Source organism: Panicum hallii, chromosome 9 (assembly GCF_002211085.1).
Source record: "Panicum hallii strain FIL2 chromosome 9, PHallii_v3.1, whole genome shotgun sequence".
NCBI lineage: Eukaryota > Viridiplantae > Streptophyta > Magnoliopsida > Poales > Poaceae > Panicum > Panicum hallii.
The window spans coordinates 71,034,081-71,054,464 of NC_038050.1; the positions used below are offsets into that span (position 1 = coordinate 71,034,081).

The 20,384-nt window shown below is 40.3% G+C and overlaps 2 protein-coding genes across 9 annotated transcripts; one reads left to right on the top strand and one right to left on the bottom strand.

The window, feature by feature from the left end:
* The first annotated feature begins 3,475 nt into the window (after positions 1 to 3,475).
* On the top strand, positions 3,476 to 10,339 carry LOC112874294 (RNA-binding protein 39-like). Of its 3 annotated transcripts, none has more exons than XR_003224926.1 (13): positions 3,476 to 4,068; positions 5,008 to 5,080; positions 5,159 to 5,215; positions 5,547 to 5,602; positions 6,796 to 7,009; positions 7,099 to 7,185; positions 7,261 to 7,335; positions 7,418 to 7,501; positions 8,230 to 8,294; positions 8,615 to 8,667; positions 9,023 to 9,245; positions 9,370 to 9,458; positions 9,868 to 9,961. XR_003224926.1 is itself a non-coding variant. In XM_025937536.1 (13 exons), exons 1-13 carry the CDS (start codon positions 3,596 to 3,598, stop codon positions 10,096 to 10,098), a joined length of 1,653 nt encoding a protein of 550 aa, XP_025793321.1. In that variant the 5' UTR covers positions 3,477 to 3,595; the 3' UTR covers positions 10,099 to 10,339. The 3 variants fall into 3 exon arrangements, 2 of the variants coding, with proteins under 2 accessions (XP_025793321.1, XP_025793323.1); XM_025937536.1 differs by lacking the exon at positions 8,615 to 8,667 and adding an exon at positions 10,057 to 10,339 and having other exon boundaries at positions 3,477 to 4,068; positions 9,868 to 9,982; XM_025937538.1 differs by lacking the exon at positions 8,615 to 8,667 and adding an exon at positions 10,077 to 10,339 and having other exon boundaries at positions 3,477 to 4,068; positions 9,868 to 9,982.
* Positions 10,340 to 11,201: 862 nt separating this feature from the next.
* Positions 11,202 to 20,261, bottom strand: LOC112874292 (kinesin-like protein KIN-UA). Of its 6 annotated transcripts, XM_025937534.1 has the most exons (21): positions 19,851 to 20,261; positions 19,436 to 19,458; positions 19,358 to 19,363; positions 19,124 to 19,246; positions 18,494 to 18,679; positions 18,064 to 18,285; positions 17,811 to 17,961; positions 17,557 to 17,706; positions 16,799 to 16,887; positions 16,173 to 16,385; positions 15,792 to 15,926; positions 15,464 to 15,646; positions 14,834 to 14,947; positions 14,586 to 14,711; positions 14,385 to 14,514; positions 14,202 to 14,294; positions 13,084 to 13,209; positions 12,381 to 12,506; positions 11,971 to 12,114; positions 11,581 to 11,709; positions 11,202 to 11,435 (listed from the first exon to the last, which is right to left on the bottom strand). In XM_025937534.1, the coding sequence occupies exons 1-21, from the start codon at positions 20,023 to 20,025 to the stop codon at positions 11,293 to 11,295; spliced, it is 2,787 nt and encodes a 928-aa protein (XP_025793319.1). In that variant the 5' UTR covers positions 20,026 to 20,261; the 3' UTR covers positions 11,202 to 11,292. The 6 variants fall into 6 exon arrangements, with proteins under 6 accessions (XP_025793319.1, XP_025793318.1, XP_025793316.1 ...); XM_025937533.1 differs by having other exon boundaries at positions 14,834 to 14,941; positions 15,464 to 15,643; positions 19,358 to 19,458; XM_025937531.1 differs by having other exon boundaries at positions 15,464 to 15,643; positions 19,358 to 19,458.
* Between the last annotated feature and the right edge of the window lie 123 nt (positions 20,262 to 20,384).

Here is a 20,384-nt window from a genome sequence, read left to right on the forward strand (position 1 = left end):
TTTACCATTTTGAGGACCTGCTATTGTTTTCATGATCGCAGCCCACTCGGGATATATTCCATCGGCAAGGTAATATCTTGTGTCGTATTTATTTCCATTCACCTTGAATTGGACTCGTGGAGCTTCTCCTCTCAATTTTTGAGTGAACAATGTTGACTTATTTAAAATATTGACATCATTGTTCGATCTTGCAGTTCCAAAAAAAGCATGCCATAAACTAAGATCTTGCGAAGCTACCGCCTCCAGGATCATAGTTGGTACACCCATGTCGACCTCCATGTCAACTAGATCAGCATTGGCACCCTCCTGGTCGACATCCATGTCAACAAGTTCATCATTGGCACCCTCCATGTCAACTAGATGTAGAAAATGACATCTCACATGCTGAACAGGATGTGCAAAACTGCTTTGCCGCTTAGTCCATATAAATAAGAACTAATCAGGTTCACGTTCACACGAGATCAACTCGTTCACACATAAAACCAACACATTCACACATAAAACCAACACGTTCACACCAGAAGTGGTTCATATTCACACATGCAACCAGAACTGGTTCACATTCACACCATCCACAAGTTCACATAGAAACATGTGAATATATAAAGTTCACATGAGAAATAGCAATAGGAATAGTAAGATTACAACAATAGGAATAGTAAGATTACAGCAAGCTCAAGGTACATCTGGGAACAATTTCAGCCTCAAACACCTCACAGCAGCAACATGCTCAGCTCTCATATTATTAGCCATACCCGAAGTGTCTTGTTTGAGAAGACTGCAGTAAGTTTCCATCATCTTAGTTTCCTTCTCAATTAGTTTTGCATCTTTCTCTTCCTTTGCTGTTCTAGAGCAATTTTTGATACCTCCATCTTGAGAAGCTTTAATCGATTAGTATGGACATCATTCTGAATCTTCTCAAATCTGTCCAGCTCATCGACATCTATGGCACTTTCTTTGGATTTTCCTTTACTTTCACATGCAGCCTTTTTAGCCTTCTTCTGTCCCATCGGCCGAGGAAGATCAATATCTTCCAGGCCACATCCATCTACATCCTTCTCCATATCCTTCCTCTTAGGCTGGGTCGGGTTGTTATAACTTATCAATTTTGCCTGATTCCGAACCATGTTCCACACATTCATTAAAATGAAATGGGACCCCTTGCTCTCTTGTACATATAGTCCGCGTGTTTTCTCTGACCACGTGTCTTCAGAATACCTACTAGTATATATCCTCCTAACCTTAAGATAACAATCATTGAACATGTTTGCCCACTTGTTTACCTTGTGCCACCTCTCCTTAACTTATTTTTTTGGTCCTTTGTCTATTCTTTAGAGTAGTAAGGTTGTATTCTTGTGCCACATTAGACCAATATTGTTCACCCTTCTTGTTGTTTCCCTTGATTGAGTCAATGGAATGCTTCAGCCAAGCACTCATCTATAAAGATATAGGAGTTCAGAATTATATACCAAAATATGCAGCATAATTCATAAATCGAGCCTAGCAGACGTGGTGTAGCAACAATAAACGTACCACTCTGCCATCTTCTTCCATTTTCTAGACTAGTCGAGCCACGGTTCTAACTTCGTCTCCATCTTCTTCATCAGCATCTTCAGCATCAATGTTCACAGGGCTGTTATGTGACTGTACAACATTTCCAACGAAATGAGCATTCTCGGGTACATGGTGTGGCTGCTCCATCATGTAGCTCATGAATCCGTCAGAGCTGCAAAAGTAAAACAACTGTGTCTTAACCACCTTTGTTCCTGTCAAGCAACTATACAATTTTAGCAAATATGCAAAGTGATGTACATCAAATAATGAATAAGTTCACAAGCTATTTCAGCTCACAAGCTATTTCAGTTCATGACTTAAATCGATCAGCCACACAGTATACAAGCTTTCAGTGAATCAGTTCACAAGCTATTTCAGTTCACAGTATACAAGCTTTCGATAGCCATTTTAGTTCAGTTCAGAAAATTTAGATTCGAGAAAATTTATATCAGTTCAGTTCAGTTTAGCATGGACATCATTCTGAATTTTTGAGAGTCACGTAATATGTGCTCTCTGAAATATACAAGCTATTTCAGTTCAGTTCACATATATAAGCATAAGCATAAGCACATAAGAGAGCCACCATCGTCAAGTCCTCAACCATCCAATGTGGGTTATCCTTTATACCTTTTTTTGCGTGGTGTTAGGAATCAGTACAAGATTCTAATTGGTATCGTTGATTATATTCCTCTAACAGTATGCTGAACGCAAGCTCGGGTGTTGTATGCGGCAAGAATCCAAAGTATTTTTATCAGAACAAATAGCTCGGGTGTTGCATGCGGCAAGAAACCAAGCATACATGCGGCGTGTTGCAGACACGAACACACACAAACGCATATAGCTCGGGTGTTGGATGCCGTGCTGCTCGTCGTTGCAGCCTGCTGCTGGGCGCCGGTTGTGGCCTCAGCAGATGTCGTCGCTAAAGCTTTCAGAGAACAGTGTGGTAATACTACGCGCATACAAGCATAGCATACACAAACAAATCGGAGGTGGAGGAGGAGGATACCTTTCAAGCAAATCAGAGAACGAGGATGGAGATCTGAAGGCAGCAGCTGCAGGGGACGACCGCCTCCCGGGAACGGAGGTCGGGCGGTGGAAGCTGGTGCCTGCCGCCGCTCCCCTTCGATACATCATGTTCAGGTGCTCGCGGGTCTGCTGGGTGGAGGAAGAAGGCGCGAGGAGGAAAAATGGGCACGAATCTGTGGGGGAAGAAGGCGCGCAGGGGCGCGAGGAGAGAATTTGGGCGCGCCTGTTGCACGGGATCCCGGAGAGACGACCGAGGAGGTACAGCCTGAGACGCTGGCGTCTCTTCTTCCTCGAGCGCGGAGCCAGAGCCCGTCTCTCCGTCAAGAGCTCAGTGGAAGGATTTTTTTGAAAAAGGCTCTTAGAGACAGCTGTAGAGACGGATTGTACATGCCCTAAGAGCATCTCCAATAGCTTTTCTAAATCTACTCTCTAAATCATCATTTAGAGAGTCATTTGAGTAAAAGATATTTTCTATATCTTTGCGCTCTTCAACAGCTTTTCTATATCTTGTACGTAGTCTATAGAACAATTCTCGCTCTCCATCTTTGGCTAGCGAAAAATCCGGAACAAAGGAAGTTATATTTAGATATCCAATTAAAGAAAATATCGGAGGATAATTTTTTGACAAAATCTCTATTTTTAAAGATATAAAGAGTCTGAACATGCTCTAACCTTTAGCTAGCTAAAAAAAACTTCAAACTTTAGCTGACTAAACTTAGTTGGAGGTGATGGACTATGTGGGCCGCTGGACTTCTTGTCGGACCGGTTATGGACTACTCCCTACAATACGGTCCAGCACACCAATCTAGCTCGGCCCGTGAGTTCCTCTGTTCCGACGTAGCGGCGGGTCCCACACGCCAGATTTGTGCTCTGATTTGTTCTCGATTGAAAAGCTAAACAAAATCGCCGGGGTTTAGCCGCGCCGCTTCTGTGATTCTGCCCCTCTCTCTTTTCTTAGCTAGGGTTCCCGGATCTGCTCCGCCTCGCCGTCGGCTAGCCTCCGCCGCGCGACGCCATGGAGTTCGACGAGTATGAGTACCTGGAGAAGACGGTGGAAGCGTCCGGGGCGCCGGCCAACGGCGCCGCGGCCCCCGGGTCGGGGGAGAAGGAGAAGGACAAGGACAAGGAGCGCAGCTCCCGCCGCCGCTCTTCGGGCGGCGACGAAGAGCGCGATGCCGCCGAGCGCAGATCCAAGCGTTCTCGTTCCGAGGAAGGCCGCGACCGCGATAGGGAGCGGCACCGGGAGCGGGAGCGGGAGCGGGACCGCGACCGGCACCGCAGCAGCCGGGAGCGGCGGGACCGAGACCGTGATGACAAGGAGAAAGAGAGGGAGAGGGATAAGGACAAGGAGAGGAGGAGCCGCGACCGCGAAAGGGAAAAGGAGAAAGAGAGGGAGAGGGAGAAGGATAGGCAGCGGCGGAGCCGGAGCCGGTCGGAGCGGCGACGTGATGAGGAAGAGCGTGATCGCTACCGTGACCGCGATGTCAGGTGCATGTTCATGGCCAACTCCGAGCTTTATTGAAACCGCTAGAACATGATATATATATTTTTGGGTGTATCATCTTGTGTGGCATCTTCACTATAGTTTTTAGAATTCAGTTGGAAGGAGCGAGGTAAACTAAATATAGCTTGGTCGGATTGACTTACAGTCAAATTTATGCCAGAATATTTGTCTCATTGCTAGCAACTAAGCACAAATCTGCTGGCGTGAATGCTTTTCCATACTTTATAACACTTAGGTTTAAATTAGCATTGATCACGATCAGTTTACAACTAGTACTTCACTGCTTTGTACTTATACCAAAGTTTCTCATGCTATATGTTATTGATATAAGCTTTGTGAAGTTCAATAACAGGAGCATGAGTGTGGGAACTTGTTGACATGGTATGCTTGAGCGATATAGAGATGTTTAGACATCAGTATGACCTGGGAAATCAGGTCATAGTTTTTGTGAGATAGAAATTAGCATCTCACTATAATAGGGCAAACTTTGTGGTCAGATGAGCAGTATTGATTGATGCCATTGGCGATTACTGTTTTCTGCATGCACCATGTGGAGTTGAAATGTATTTGTTGTGCTGCAGAAATGCTGGTGAAGGTGTGTGTTGTGCTTTTTTTCTTGCTGAAGCATTTGCCTTTTACTGTTAACAACATTCAGCGTGAAATCCGCTACACAAAAAAGCTATTTGTTTTCCCCCTCCCTCTGCGCTATTAAATTGCAATTTAGAATTCTGTAGTGAGAGCACTCATCTGGCAGGGCTGGGCATTGTCCACCTCATGCTACTTTTTTGTAGTTCTTATTAGCAGATTAACCTGTAATTTGAGACGGAATATGTTGTGTACTTGGTATTCCATTATAATTTGAGCTTGCAATCTTTCTTTCTTTTTTTCTTTTACTAATTAGTTAAATTATTCTCCTTTCACAGACGTAGGAAAGAGGAGGCTGCGGAACCTGAAGTTGATCCAGAAAGAGATCAGAGGACTGTGTTTGCTTACCAGGTGGATTTTTAATGAGTATTTCACATCATTTTCTGTGTAACTTCAAATCTTAATCTATTTTTTGAATTACAATTGCAGTTATCTTTGAAGGCAGATGAAAGAGATGTATATGAGTTCTTTTCTAGGGCTGGAAAGGTGAGAATCCCTCTGATTGCAGTTTCTTTTATTATACTAGTCTGACTGGTGCTCCCTATGTTTACACACAAGGATGCAGTATACACAATATTAGTTTGCTACACAATATTAGTTTGCTAGACTTCTCATTAGTTAAACTTATAATATGATTGAGAGGATGTTAATATTGCTAGTAGATCCTAAACGATTGAGTTCATAGGATTATTTGTTTACCCACATTTTGTAGTGATAAGATATTTTCTGTTGTTAGTCATTTCTTGCTTCTTATTCTTGTTGGATTGAATCATTTTTTGTGCTTGAAGCCTTGAACACTTACTTTATCTTTCTCTAGGTCCGAGATGTTCGCCTCATTATGGATCGAAACTCGCGACGTTCTAAAGGAGTTGGGTGAGTACTTGTATACTATTACCACTAGCAACTTATGCAAAATGTATTCAAGGTGCATAGACTTGCATTTCAGTTTTTAACATGGAGGCGGCAGCATTGTGGCCTTTCCTTTGTTCCTTTCATTTCTTGATATGCTGAACTGAAATTTTATGCTAGAACAAGCCTTGCAATTAACTGGCAGTGGCATATTATTGAAAACTTATCCCTTTTGGTGTCGTTATTCATAGGGCTTGCTGTTGCACTTCAGCCTGTATGCTCTTGGAAATTGAATAACCCGAAATTGGTAAGGAATAATTGTTCTTCTGGAGTCCTCGTGGTTCCCTGAGTTTCTAGCTCGTTGCTGCCCATGGATTTACAGCCCCAGATTAAGGATTGCCATTGTCTTTGATGGCTTCATATAAGATATGGTTTGTTTTGGCATAAACTGGTTACTTTGGCAACATTTTCCAACTTGTTTATAAAGATCCTCCAGCTTTCTCAAATGACTGGCACTGAAATAGAGGTGGTGTGTATTGGTGGATGCAATTGGTCTTATGAAGCTAATGTTGTGGTGGCAGCTATAGAGGGACAAAAATTAATTAATAAATGAATTTAGGGCTCTCTGTGGGCAGCTGAGGAGCCATGAGTGCTGGAGCTTTAAGTAGATGGAGATAAAGTGGGCAAGGACTTTTCAAGTCCATGTAGTCTAACTGGTAGGATGTCTTGTGGAGGTGGCTGTAAGGGCACAGGTTGAAAGTTTTCGTCGTCCGCAGAATGTGGTTTGCTTAAGTTGTTATTTAAGATTTTGGTTGTCCTTGAGAACCATTTTTGGTGCTGTGTTGCTCTAGTTGTGGATTATGATTACACCTGCATTTTAGTTGTAGATACATAATTTTCAAATGGGAAGTATATTCATCGATTTTTCATACTCGGCAGGAATATGTATAATTTGGTGTACCTGCTGGAATAATCAGCAACTTATGAGTAAGATGGAATACAAGATCATATTGGTGACAGTAAGCTGTGATGAGCGCCACAGTTCCACATTATTGGAGTCCATTTCAATTGAAAATTGAAACTAACCTTGATTTGGAATGATCAAATGCTAGATTTAGTTAAAATGATATATTTTTGAGCATAACTAACTGTTAGGACAAGTTTTACTTTGTTGATTGCTCCAGTCTGATTGTTGTCATGCTATTCACATTATGCAGGTACATTGAATTCTATGATGTTATGTCTGTTCCAATGGCGATAGCTCTTTCTGGTCAGCTGCTTCTTGGTCAACAAGTGATGGTCAAGCCTTCAGAGGCTGAAAAGAACTTAGTTCAGTCAACTGCTTCTTCAAGTGGAGCTGCTTCAGGTGGAGCAAGGAAGTTGTATGTTGGGAATCTTCACTCCAACATTAATGAGGAGCAATTGCGTCAGGTCCTTGTCAAACATATTGTTGTCTAGCTTTTAGGTGCTTGGAGTAAGTTGATTCTTGATTATTCATACTATTTAAATCTTTTTGCCAGGTCTTTGAACCATTCGGACAAGTGGAGCTTGTCCAGCTGCCACTAGATCCACTCACTGGGCTATGCAAAGGTTTTGGTTTTGTGCAGGTAAGTATTTCTGTACGAAGCAATTTTATTTTTTGTTGTCACTTAATTCTCATCACTTGTATTTTCATAATTTAGTTTGCACGCCTCGAAGACGCAAAAGCGGCTCAGAGTTTAAATGGGCAACTTGATATTGCAGGAAGAGTAATTAAGGTAAAACATCATGTTTCATAGTTACTGGAGCTGGTCTTAAATAAATTTTCGGCTGTCTGACACTATAGTAACCATTGGCCAGGTTTCAGCTGTGACAGACCAAGCGGGTGTTCAAGTTAGTGGAGCAACTACCGGAGATTTGGACGACGATGAAGGTGGAGGCTTGGTGGGTGTCATTCTCATTTCTATGAGATAATTTGAGTAGTCTAAACTTTGACATAAATATGTTCTCTTTTAGATTTATTACTATTATTATGTCAAGTATGATGTATGTCTACACTAGGACTCAATATTGGCTTGTAAAATTTAATTCTTTTTTTTTGAAAGAAGTAAAATTTAATTCCCCTTTTAATTTTTTCCATATAGTGGTTGAGTATCTATGCTTACATCTACTTCCTTTAAATTAGTTATACGCGCATTTAGTCTACCATACTTGGTGGGCTCCTGCACTGACTCCCAATTTTAAAGAGCTCTGGCAGTTATTTTGCACATAAGCAGATAGTAAATAGACTGAATGGATCTTTTATACAGGTCACCCTTTTTTCCTGTGTCATCAATATCTGTTTTATTGATATTAAAAGTTGATAAGCAGAAGCTGTATACATTTTCCTATTTGTTTTTGTTTACATGACAATATGTTTTTCCATGATGACATCAGGAAACTAGCTAAATGTTACATTTATTCCTTCTACACTAATTATTTCATGCTTGATCTGTATAAAAACAAGCTTGCTACGCCTCATATAAGGAATATGTGCTTGTACAAACAAAATCAGCAGTCTAGCACCATAATGGCTGGATGATACCCTGATTATATATACTACTAGGCGTGACCAGTAGTATCTGTCAATTTTAAAACAATCATGTTTGATGTGTGTTCCCTGATGTATGCAGGCACTGAATGCTAGTTCCAGAGCTCTTCTAATGCAGAAATTGGACCGTAGTGGCATTACAACCAGGTATATTTTTGGAGGTTGATGCATAATAATCATCCTGACATATCTCAATCCTTATAAGTTCCTAACGACCTTATTTTAGTGTAGTTCCATTTTATTATTATTATTTATTAATTGGGTTTATTAACTAAGTGGTAGTGGGAGCTGTGCTTACTGAGGTTCTGAATGGACTTTGCTTCCGTAGTTTGGTTAATTTTGTGGCCTTGGGCTGCAGAGGCTGCACAGACTTCATTTCGTATTAGAATGTCCATTCTCTTACGTGTATGTGTCCCATCATCTGTACCCGATTCTCTCATTATTGACATTTACTATATTATCGTCAGGATTCATCCACCACTACAGCAACACTGTTTCCATATATATCTAGCTTGTCAAGGTCATTCTCCATGGACCTCCTCCAGTTCTTTGGTGTAAAGTGGTTTGGTTGAAATATTCTGTTTACTGCAGTTCTAGCATCTAGTGGTAATTTCAAAAGGGCGAATTGTTGATGTTTGTAACTTACGATATGAGGGGGAACTTCTTACTGTACCTTAATATTCTTCATGTACCAAAATTGATGCAAACTTGAAGTTGTTTCCAACTTTCCATGAGAAACTTATGCCCTAATGGCTTAATTTTGTTCCTTTTTCTAGTTCTGAAAGCAGATATGCTAGAAGTTTACCGCAGATATATCCTTCTTTCTCTCTGTATCTCTACTTAATGCATGCTTCATATCTTTTGTGTATCTGCAGTTTGACTGGTGGGATGGGCACTACTGGTTTGAATACTCCGGTGGGAATACCAGCTGCATCCGTCCTTGGTGCTGCTCCAGCTGCAGCTCCTGTTCTGCGCCCTACAGTGCCTGGTCTTGGTTCAATTCCTGGGGCAACGCTTCCCATTACTAGCCCATCTATTGAGTTGGCACCACCTAGTGAATGCCTATTGCTCAAGAATATGTTTGATCCAGCTTTGGAGGTCAGGGTTTTTTTACCACCACATTTGTATTATTATGCCAAGTCACTTATTTGCTGCTTGTAGATGTTGAGAGTTTCTTTTTTGCCCAAAGCTAACAGATAATTTACTATGCTACTTTTTGCAGACGGATCCTGATTTTGACTTGGATATTAGGGATGATGTTCAAGAGGAGTGTTCCAAGTTTGGCCAATTAAAACACATTTTTGTAGACAAGTAAGTCAGTAGTGTGTTTCATTTAGATAAACCTGTCATGCTTTGCGCCTAAAATTCCTTTTTTTGCTGTACTCCAGCATGTTGGCTTGCTAATTTTCGTTAAGATATACATAAATCTGAAGTGTTGGTTTACTGTAACGTCTGTGTTTCAGACAAAATGTGCGGCAATGTTTGTGTCAATTCTTTAATATCACACTTGGGGTAAAATGTGTCCTTCGGATGTAGATTTGGTTACACTTTGAGACCTTTTCTTTTCTGCTTGACGTTTTCTTCTGTTCTGTCTCTAGCACAATATGAGTGAATACTTTTGCAATATTTCAACAGATCTTCATTAAATTACTTTCAACAAATAATACAATCCTGATCTGTTATCTTTCTCTAACCGATTTCTGTTGTAATTGTGGCACAGAAATACTGCAGGTTTTGTGTACCTTCGGTTTGATAGTATAACAGCAGCTATGAGTGCACAGAAAGCACTTCATGGAAGATGGTTTGCGGGGAAGATGATTACAGCAACTTTTATGGTATATTAAATGCTACCACCCTATTTTCCTGTGTTTTTTCAGCATTTTTGGATCTCTATGACGAGCTTGCTTAGATAATGGTTGGTTTTGGCAGACGCCCCAGCAGTATGAGATGAAGTTCCCGAGCTAGTGGGCAGACGCTTGGTTAACCTGGAGATAGTTGCTCGGTCTCATGTACGGACATATCTACCTTTCAGTATCTGAGCGTAGTCGTGTTAACTATTAGCGGAGAAAAATGATTTAGTGGCTTTATCGTGTAATATTATGTCATCAAGCAGTTTGTAACATGGATCATGTACTGCCCTGGATAACTAACATTTCGATTCAAAGGGTTTCTACGTGCTGCATTTTTGTTTACGCGAACGTGTATTCCAAAAAAGGAGAGCCTAGTGTCTCTGGAAATGGCAAAAGGGGAAATGGGAAAGAGTTGTGTAGGCGGTGTTGCGGTACTACTATCCTTTTTTTTTTGCATGGATCTGTAAGGTGTCGGTTCCATCACTATTTATTTCAAGTAGCAAAATCATGGAGGACTTCTCATGTTACAGAGATATAGGAAATGCAGCAGAGTTATTAGCAGCTACCAGCAAGCATTGACATTTTGAAGCTGCGCAGGCAGAGTTAAATTGAAACAGGGCAGCAGGCAGACAGGAGAGGCGATCAGATCAGGCATAGTAAGAATCAGAGTTTCAGTGTACAGTTTTATGGTACAGCTATCAAGATTAAGAACTAGGTAAGCCATATCAACAAATTGGTATGATATTTAATACCTATAAAACTCCTCATGAAACCTCCAACCGCCACTGACACTGGCCTTAGCAGGAATCAAAGTTGATCGGTCCAGGTGGAGAATTCAGGAAGCAATCGTACGCACTACTTTGGAGAGGACCCAATGCCACGAGTAGTAGGTAGGGGGTAGGCGTGGCGGAGCAGGGCGGCTAGGTCGTCGTCATAGAAGAGGTCACCGTAGCTGACTGACTTCTTTTTTTTGAAAGACCAGCTGACGAACTTCTCGCGGGCGTATTTGGTGTAGCAGGGGCGTAATCTGACAGGAACCACCGCACCTTCCAGTAGGCCAGTACGCGCGCATCCGAGTGTAGTCATCTCAAACCTTTTACTAAAGAGAAACTGAAAGGAACATCTGGCCATCCACAAGGACAATTTACTTCCCCTTGTTATGTGTGCAGGTGAGAGGGGGGCACGCGACTTGTGAGAATGGCAATGGCAAGATCATAACATAGGAATTCATACTCTCATGAACAACTCCACAAGGATAGCTTTACTTCCTGATCATAATGATACCAAGAGAAAACTCATTGGATCTCTCTTAGAAATGCTGGATTTGAATCTAAAGCCTTCTTAGCTAAATTACGTGTATCGTCTCTCGGGGACTCTCTTGATATGCGAAGCAGCTCCTTGATTCCCCCAGAAGCAATGATATCACATGTGTTGTCTTCTGCAAAGACGAGTGGGTAGATTTGGCATCAAATTTTAATAACATCCGCGATGCATCGTACATTGTCATGCCGATGGTGCATCAAGTGCATGAGCTTATAGAGAGGAGGGCAGAACGGTGAAGGGCAACCTCTGTTTCTACGTACCGTTCTGAGCTAGATGGCAAAAGGCAAGCTCAATGTGTCTTCTTGTTGAAGCAGAAAATCTAGTTGAATTGGCCACCATCCAAGTAAGAACACCGTCTTCAATGAGAAGGGACCTTCCTTTCCTGTGACCTGTTGAGTAGCATAGGCTGTTACTGAATCTAAAGAACTAGTTACTCAATATATTCACCTTCAGTAGCACAATGTTCGGAAGTACTAGAACAAATGACAACAACATTCCCAAGTTACCAAAGCAGCAGCAAGCCCTACGTGTTCAACACTTTACAGTTCTGTAGACCAGACTAAAGGTTTCCAATTGCAGCTGTAATAGCTCGCCGCAGAAAAAAAAACAACTATGGAACATTTGAGGAACAAATGGAAAATTAAGCTGACCTTGGCTTATCACCCGTGATTCACATTTTGCAAAGTTTGCTATTCCTCGTGCTATCTGGGCTATGACATCAGCATGTCCACTGCGAACCATTCCTAGTAGTGCTTTTATTCCACCATCTTGTTTCAACATCAAGTGCAACTTTTCTGCAAAAGTACACCTTTGATAGGTCAAATATTATTCTCATAATATCAGTGTTACACTTCTAGCAACATGATCAAACAATAACAGTGGGTTCTGAGAAAAAAGATACCACAGCATTAACTTTGATCTCACTGTAAGGTGTACAGTTCATGGTAAATGAAGTATTACACTAAAGCTATGCAAATTGATGCTCTAAACTCAATAGTAAATTTCATATAATCATAATTTCGTTAAAAACTTGATATTAATAAAGACAAACTAGCTGTACCATTCCCACATAAATTGGCAATCGCACCAGCCACCATCCGCAAAGTTTGAGGATCCTCAGTTTTGGAAGAAACATTTGCTAATAATCGAGCTCCACCTTTGTTCATAATCACTCCCTGGTTTGATCCTGCAATACCAAGTATCAACATGAACACAAAAAGCTTAGAGATGTAAAAAGTTTTACTATTGATTCATTTTTTTCTCTGAGCTGTAGTATCGATCCAATTATAAAGGTTGCAAACTTTACTATTTAGCTTTAGTAGATACAGTTAAAATGTCGAAATAGTTCAAGAAAATGTGAATTTTGATGGAGATGCAGTGCTTAACAAACTCAAATGCATATAGAATATTTCCTAAATAAATTTTAATGATGATTATAGAAAGGAACTAGATGAAAGTGGCCTTCTGCAATCTTTCTTTATCAATGCAATAATTGGGTCATTTGATATTATTGAGTTGCATGCACCAACTAATTCAACCCAAAAGCTTAAGCTTATAGGGGGAGGAGGCAATTCACTTATACTTCAATAGGTATTAATGTGGAAAAGATTCTAAAAAGGATTAAGATACATTTGTTGACAGCCATTTCCAATATGCATGATGATGATGACGATTAAAAATTCTGGCATTGAGCCAGTAGATGATCGTTGTACATCTCGACCAATTGTGAGAAATCTGAAGGGTGCTTTGTTAGAATACATTACCATTCATTGCCAAGTTAGCAACAGCTCCAGCTGTGACTCGATGAATAGTGGTGTTTTCCGATGTTTCTAGAACGGATAGAAGAGCATCGAGTCCTCCTTCCTCAACAATTCTTTCCTGATTGATATCTGCAGTCCCAAAAAGGACAAGTGAGCAAAGTTGACATAAACATATATTAAATCTACAATAACAAATAAATGCACTATCAAGACATATTTCATGGTGCATTTAATGAAACTAATTTGATGCTGTAAATGTTGGTGCATTTTTTTATGAACTTCGTCAAAATTTGATATTTTTTATGAACTTAAACATCTTACATTTTGGAACGGAGGGAGTAAGATATTTTAGAATTTAAGTTGTTAAACTTCACTTTAGCTGTTAATATGGCCAAAACTATTTAAGTTCATCACATGAAAATAGCATTTTTGGGTTTGTTATGTGAATCACTTTTATGATACAATAATTTTGTACTAATTAATAATGATAGAAACAATCATTTCAAAAGTTGCTGGTGACCTTTTCTTGTGCAAAGCATCATGAAAAGAGAGAGTAATAACCAATCTCTTCTAGAGAACAGAAAACAGAACATAGAGTTACTTTTTCCCCAGAGAAATATTGTATTGAAAAATCATAGTTATGCATGTAACGCCTCAATTTATAGTTTCATACTCCCAACCAGAAAGCTGTAAAATTTGAAAAGCTATAGTGATCTAAAAGTTCAATTTGGATCCTGGGTCAGCCCAGATTGAACTAATATGAATAATAACATATAACTGTCAGGCAACAGGTCTGTCTTAACTCACTGAGTGGATTTTGTTGCACGACCATTCAAGTTTGTGGCAGCACGTGATGTAATCCGCTGATGTGTGGATGTGGTTGTGTGTGCAGGTATATTGAACCCTTTTTCTACACAGCCCTACCAAGTGTTCGTGGAAAAAAAACTTAACAAACAAAGTAAGCAAGTGTATGTAACCACTTTTATTTTTCAAATGCTAATGTCGAAATCTCAATATTTCTTTTTGCAGATTCCTGTCAGGAAAGTTTTTCATGCAAATACACTCATGGAGATCAAGGCAGTATGGAATATATTCACAGTTACGAGGGGCAAAGTCCAGACCTTCAGCAGCAAGATTAGCAACCACCTTGACAGCATGGATCTGCACATCTAGATCCTCAGACTTCAACAGAGCAAGCACGTTTGGAAGACCAACTGGGTGTCAATTGGGCCAAAACATGGTCAGGATTGCGGCTCAAGAAAGAAACATAGCTGGTCTGGTTGTCTTCCATAAAGTAAAGTTACCTTCTTCAAATATCTTTGATATGGTACCCCTCTGACCAGATAGAGCCTCTCTTATTTTTCCTGATTTGGACACAAAAGCTGCATTGCCTAATCCAGATCCAGATCTAACCATACCATATGATGTTTTAGACTGTCAAAGAGAAAATTATGTATAAGAAAATTAACATCAGAACAGTGAAGTCTACAATAACAGAACTGTACCTCTTCAGCATAATTATCAGATGTGGACCGTTCCAACCTTCGGATTTGATCTTCAAGGCCCTGCCTCTGCCACATTTCCTGCTGCACCTTTTCTTGAGTAGACTTCAGCTCTTCATATATCACTTCCTACAAGATTTACCAAAGAAACAGGTAACTGAGCATCACTTCAAATTCAAAATAAATTGAAAAAAATCATGTGTTTATAAGAATCACAGACGGGTCAATTAGCTAAAACTGGTTTGCTATACCTTCTCTGAAATGAGTCCGCTGATTTTTTCTTTTAATGATTGTACTTGACTTGTAAGTTCTTCAGTCACTTTGGTTAATTTCTTTTCCAATTCACGGGCCATGCTTTCCTGCAACTGGAATATACTTTTATCACACTTCATAGTCAACTGAAGACATATGTAAGACGCATTTAGCAGCAACATTTAGCATTGCATTAGGTTAGATGTGAAGGTAGAATTGCTTTCTTGTGTCTATTTGAAGGCACAAGATATGTTGTACAGGAAGTTAAACAAACTTTCGGGTAGATTCAATCTTGGTAGTCAATAGAATGAAACATTATGGAACCTGATACCTAACCCATAAATGGATTTATTAGTTTGGAATTTGGAGATGGAGAAATAGTCTATCAAGCACGGATATTAAATCTAGTAGAGACTTGAGGTTATGGAACTCTTAGTCATGCAACATTGTGTTTTTTACCACTTGCAACTTAAGGTGTGCCGGTTACGGAAGAAAAAAAGGGCAAAAACACATAGTAACCAAGCACTATGCATCTAGAAACCAGAATTCAAATGTACGGCGCAATTTGGTGACTTATTAGTAGTAATAATACTATCTAACTTTAATAATGGCTGCATCTGAAAGTTTACCTGGGCAGAACTCTGAGCATCACACAGTTCCTGTTGTAGCACGCTCATACGGTCTTTCAAGCTTGACGAACAATGCCTTTCTTCCTGAAGTTGCCTCAGCAATTCCTCCATTTCCTTCTCATGCTCTTTGGTTGTATCAGTAAGAATTTTCGTTCGTGAGAGGTTCTCAAGCTGTTGCTGCTGCTAACAACAAATCTTGCATTAGAATAACAAAATTTCAGGCGATGGCTTTTTTCATTGCAGCAACAGTACAGTGTTAAACTAGAATAAAATCAAAATAAATATGAGTAATTCAGAGATAAGTATATAAGATGGTAATGCCAAGTACCTTGTTTTTGTTGAGCAATTTTTCAAGCTCAGCGATCTGTTCAGATAACAGATTCTTTTGACCTTTCTCTTCCTCTAAGTCCCGCATCAAAGTTTTGACTGTAGATTCCAATTGACACTTTTCCTTCTCCAGATTCTGGGTTCATAAAACACTTAATATAAGCAAGGTTTTTTTATATATGGTGATACTGAAGAGGGTCTTGATGAATGCTAACAGTGAACATTTTTGTGAAAAAACCAAAATGAATGTACAAACATTTTTCTATTTATGGGAAATACAATGGGGCAGAACACAACTGCAATTAGTTTCTCATAAACAAAGCAATTGTCCATAGTTTAGAAAGGAAACGAAAAAGCATGATACATATGCAATAAAAGATACCTCGATTCGTATGTTGGAGGTCATTCTTAAATCATGGAAGGACCTCTCAGATTCTTTGAACTTTTTATCCAACTGCATCTTCTCACTTTTTATGAGCTTTTGTTGTCTCTCCATCTCTGATGTGAGTTGGTCAACCTCACGCTCCATCTTCTTGTAAAGAATTTCGTAATCGGCCTCTTCCTTCAACTTTATTGTATTCACTACTTTCATTGCCTGCAAATCACAAACTAAGTAAAAGCCCAAGAAATAATTTTTCAGAAACTCAAGGAAAGCAATCCCTTTAACTGGGAAAAATGCAGTTACAGTCCTGAATACCCCAGAGTGTCTTTGACGGTGTTACAGTGCTAAGAACAAGCATTGCACATTATGTGCAAAACTGCAAAGTTGGGTTTGCTTAGCTTCACAATAGCAATTTCCATAACTGAAGCAATTGAGATGAAATTACCAGCTCAGTAGTATGTGAAAGTGCATTCAGTAAACTAGTAAAGGCAGGTGCACCGTGAAATCAATGTCTTGAACTGATTGAAATTCAATAATGTGATGCTACTGGGTTTTGCAGAAATCAATAGTAATGCACAAGATAAATACTAACTAATTAAGAGAAAGGAATGGTGAATTGAACTTACCCTCTGCCCAAACATAATCGTGCTTGAAGTTTCTGAGTAATGCCTAGAAGATGGACCTATTGTCACAACAAGAGAAGTCCTAGAGGTCCCTGCCAATTAAAGATTTGAGCAAATACATACCCACCAGATGATATAGCAAAATGGTAACTATTAAATCATTCAAAAATGAATTAATCTACTATTAATTGATATTCAAAATGAACTGACCAAATTCATGAAAAATGCAATATGTCACAGCATGCTACCATAACCCTCATTTTTCTTTCCAACTCTTAGCTTCTTTGCCTTCAAAAGTCAGACTACTTGCTTGTCTTCCAAATGAGCATGTTCTAAAGTTTTCAGATAGCCTACAAAGACTTTACACCTAGAATGACTAAATTATCCCAATACTTTACCTAAACAAACTGTAACTCTACCTGTATTACGTAGCGTTGCTGCCAGTCATTACTAAATAGTTCTTTCCATCCCTATCTGTCTTTAATAATTAAATGGAACTTCACTCACAAACATCAGGACGTCGAAGATGATAAACAGCAACTAAGCAACAACGTGGCACCAGTCCAAGTATTAGATTGAGAAAGTGTTATTCTAGGAGTTGCACAAGAAATGCCACTGCCTTCTATTAAGAACTGAAGTCATATAAGATATATTTTCAGAAGGTGCCAATAGCTTATTACTCTCTAAAGTGTGGACCAGTGTGAGAACTTCAGCAAACAGAAGCTAGCAATTAAGGGACAACAAGAGTAAGTCATAAGCACCTCCAAATGAATCACGGAGTATCCTTGTAAGCTTTGAATCTCTTGTCGGTATATGCGGACTGTTTTCTGCTAGTGCATTAATGCACTTTCCTAAGGAAGTTAATGAGAGATTGATGAACTTGGCTTCCTCAATCATGTGACCTTCACTTCCTGAGATAGAAGAGATAATATAGAGACATGAACATGTTTGTGACAATATTCAGTAACCAACTTGATTTGCTGTTAGAAAGATAAAATATGGAGAGAAGTCTTACCTGATTTATCAATTCGTTCTGATCCAGCAAGGTCGACAATCAAGAGTTTACTTTTGAGAACAAGTGGCAAATCATCAGGGAAAATGTTATGTGTATCATTAGATAAAGAGCTATTTTCCTCTTTTATTCTTGAACTCCTTTGCAAATGAATCTAAAAAAAAAGGCATAAGTTTGCAAATCCATATCATTTACTTATGGAACCTTAAAAAGGAGAGTGAATTGCAGAACTGGATGTTGTAGTGCAGGAACATACAATTAGAATTGCATGGCTACGAGATGACTCTGTATTCATCTTAGTATTGGCAGCATGGCGATTTGCCTCACCAATTTGTAGAAGATGGAAAACATGTTCAAGGTCTTTAATTTCAACTACTGCAGCGCCTGGCAAGGAAACGTCACCGGTTTTTGCATCCTCTACAATTGGAATATTAGTCTTCTCTGGAGCCAGTAAATCTTGAACAGATTCTAAGTACAGCTATACAGCAAATGGATACAAATTAATATGATAAAGCAAACTCAAATTATAAGTAACCATTTATATATCTTTACAATCTCATAACCAATAACAATAAATATTATGGCAATGAGAAAGCTAAAGCAATTCTACAAAAATATTGATCAGTGCTAGTAGAAAAGGTGAAATAAAGTTATATAACAGAATTTATAGTAGTTGGGAATCGAACCTGTAGATATGATATTGCAACGCGATCTGTCTCAAAAGACATACTAGAAAGTATGTGCTCCAATGCTCTGACCATTATACCACGTTCAGAAGGGTCATCTTTTCCAAGTTGACCAACTGTGTATGTTTTGCCAGTACCTGTTTGACCATAGGCCATTACCGTCCCATTATAGCCTTCTAATACACTCTGCAAAGATACGTTGGCATTTATTTTATATTTATTTCATACAAAATATAACTCATGGACTACTTACACCATGAAAAAACAAACATTAGTCGAAGAGTCTGTACAGCAACAAAAGGAAATCATGAAAATGCAAAAATGACCAACCAATGTTAAGTATTACTACACTCAAGAACAGGGAGAACAAAGCCTTAGCCCTAATCAAGTTGGGGTGGGTGAGAAAATTTTCTCTGAAGGAAATGCACTGCCTACCAGGAAAATTCTAAGCATAGTACACAGGTTTTTTAATGAAAAATATAATTAACTATTATTGCTATTCTACCATAAGCTTGCACTGTAGCGGCTTAAACATTGTAATGTTAGCAAAGCAACATTTCTTTTGATCGGTTCGATGTTGAATGTCTAAATACAGTAATAAATTACTGGAATCAGGAATGCATGACTTGCCTCAACCACTGGCTTTGCAACGACCTCATACACACGTTTCTGTGAAGCATTTTCACTGAAGACCTCATCGAATTTGTAGGATTCACAACTCCAGTTATTTTTCTTCAGTTTCAGCCTCTTGGACTTCAGAAAACAAGAGCATCAACACAATTAGCTGCAGAAAATTTACTTTTATACATCTCATGTGTTGCTCATAACAAAATGCAAAAGGTAAAATGGGATGTGCAGGCTAACCTCAGGCTGCAATTCAACACAACTATCAAAGTCAGAGCCATGAGCTAAATCCTCTGAATTCTTCGGCCGGAGCCTTACAGAAACTCTCACTCTGCACGAATCTGTGATTGTGAAGGCCACCTTTATATCAGTTTGGAATCAATAGTGCAACAATAAATAGCAGAGGCCAGTGCTATTGTGCAAGCATCAACCAATCAGGGAGTAAATTTAGTGCAAGTGAGCGGGCTTGACGTGAACAGCTCACCAGAAGGGAAGGGCTATCAAGCCTCGGGAGTATCAGCGAGCTGCCAATGCAGCAACGCTTATCTCTCCAGCGGCATTTCCATTACCGTTGCAACACCCCCTGACCCCCGTTTCATTTCAACCCGAATCAATGCCGTACAACGAGAAAACGACAAAATGAACAGCGAAACTCCAACACACGCTCTCGATTTGCTGACGGGAAGATGGGAATAGAAATGCATTCACCGATCATTCACGGGGAGATAGATACCTGAGCTGCCGCCGTTGTCGGGGGCGGGCCGTGACCTCGCGGGGGACGGGGAGGGGCGTCGTGGACCCGGCGCGACCGACTTGGACCTCGTGCCGCCGCCGCCGCCGCCGCGGGGCGGGGGCGCGCCATGCCTTTCGACGGACCGTGCCGGCGCCCACCCGCCGCCCGTCGCCATCGCCGCCGCGAGAGGCCCGATTGCGGGTGGATGTCTCTCGGCGTCGGCGGCGGGCAGGCGGGAGGCGGAGAGAAATGGGGGGAGGTGAGGGTTGATTGAGGCGGCGTCGGGCGTGGTGCTGGGGTTGTGGTTTCCGTTTGTGTTTTTGAGTTGAGGCGCGCACGACGGTGCCCGACGGCGTGGGGGGTGGCTCAGCTGGCTTGTTGGGGAAGGAGCCTTCCCGGTTCCCAAACGGGGGTGGGGACTGCGGTGGCTGGCCTGTTTGTCTCTCAGTTTTGAATTTTGCATGTTCTTTAAAAAAAAACGGAAGAAAGGGCCTAGACAGCTGTTCCAATTTCCATTGATCAGTTATTGCAATA

Excerpts from the sequence above, each read along its gene's own strand:
- LOC112874294 (XM_025937536.1), top strand. The coding sequence starts at position 3,596 with ATGGAGTTCGACGAGTATGAGTACCTGGAGAAGACGGTGGAAGCGTCC. Across the intron at positions 7,010-7,098 it reads ATGAGGAGCAATTGCGTCAG|GTCTTTGAACCATTCGGACA; the intron begins GTCCTTGTCAAA and ends TCTTTTTGCCAG. Across the intron at positions 7,502-8,229 it reads ACGATGAAGGTGGAGGCTTG|GCACTGAATGCTAGTTCCAG; the intron begins GTGGGTGTCATT and ends TGATGTATGCAG.
- LOC112874292 (XM_025937530.1), bottom strand. The coding sequence starts at position 20,025 with ATGGCGACGGGCGGCGGGTGGGCGCCGGCACGGTCCGTCGAAAGGCAT. Across the intron at positions 19,459-19,850 it reads CGACAACGGCGGCAGCTCAG|ATTCGTGCAGAGTGAGAGTT; the intron begins GTATCTATCTCC and ends TCACAATCACAG. Across the intron at positions 12,115-12,380 it reads TGCCAATTTATGTGGGAATG|AAAAGTTGCACTTGATGTTG; the intron begins GTACAGCTAGTT and ends GTACTTTTGCAG.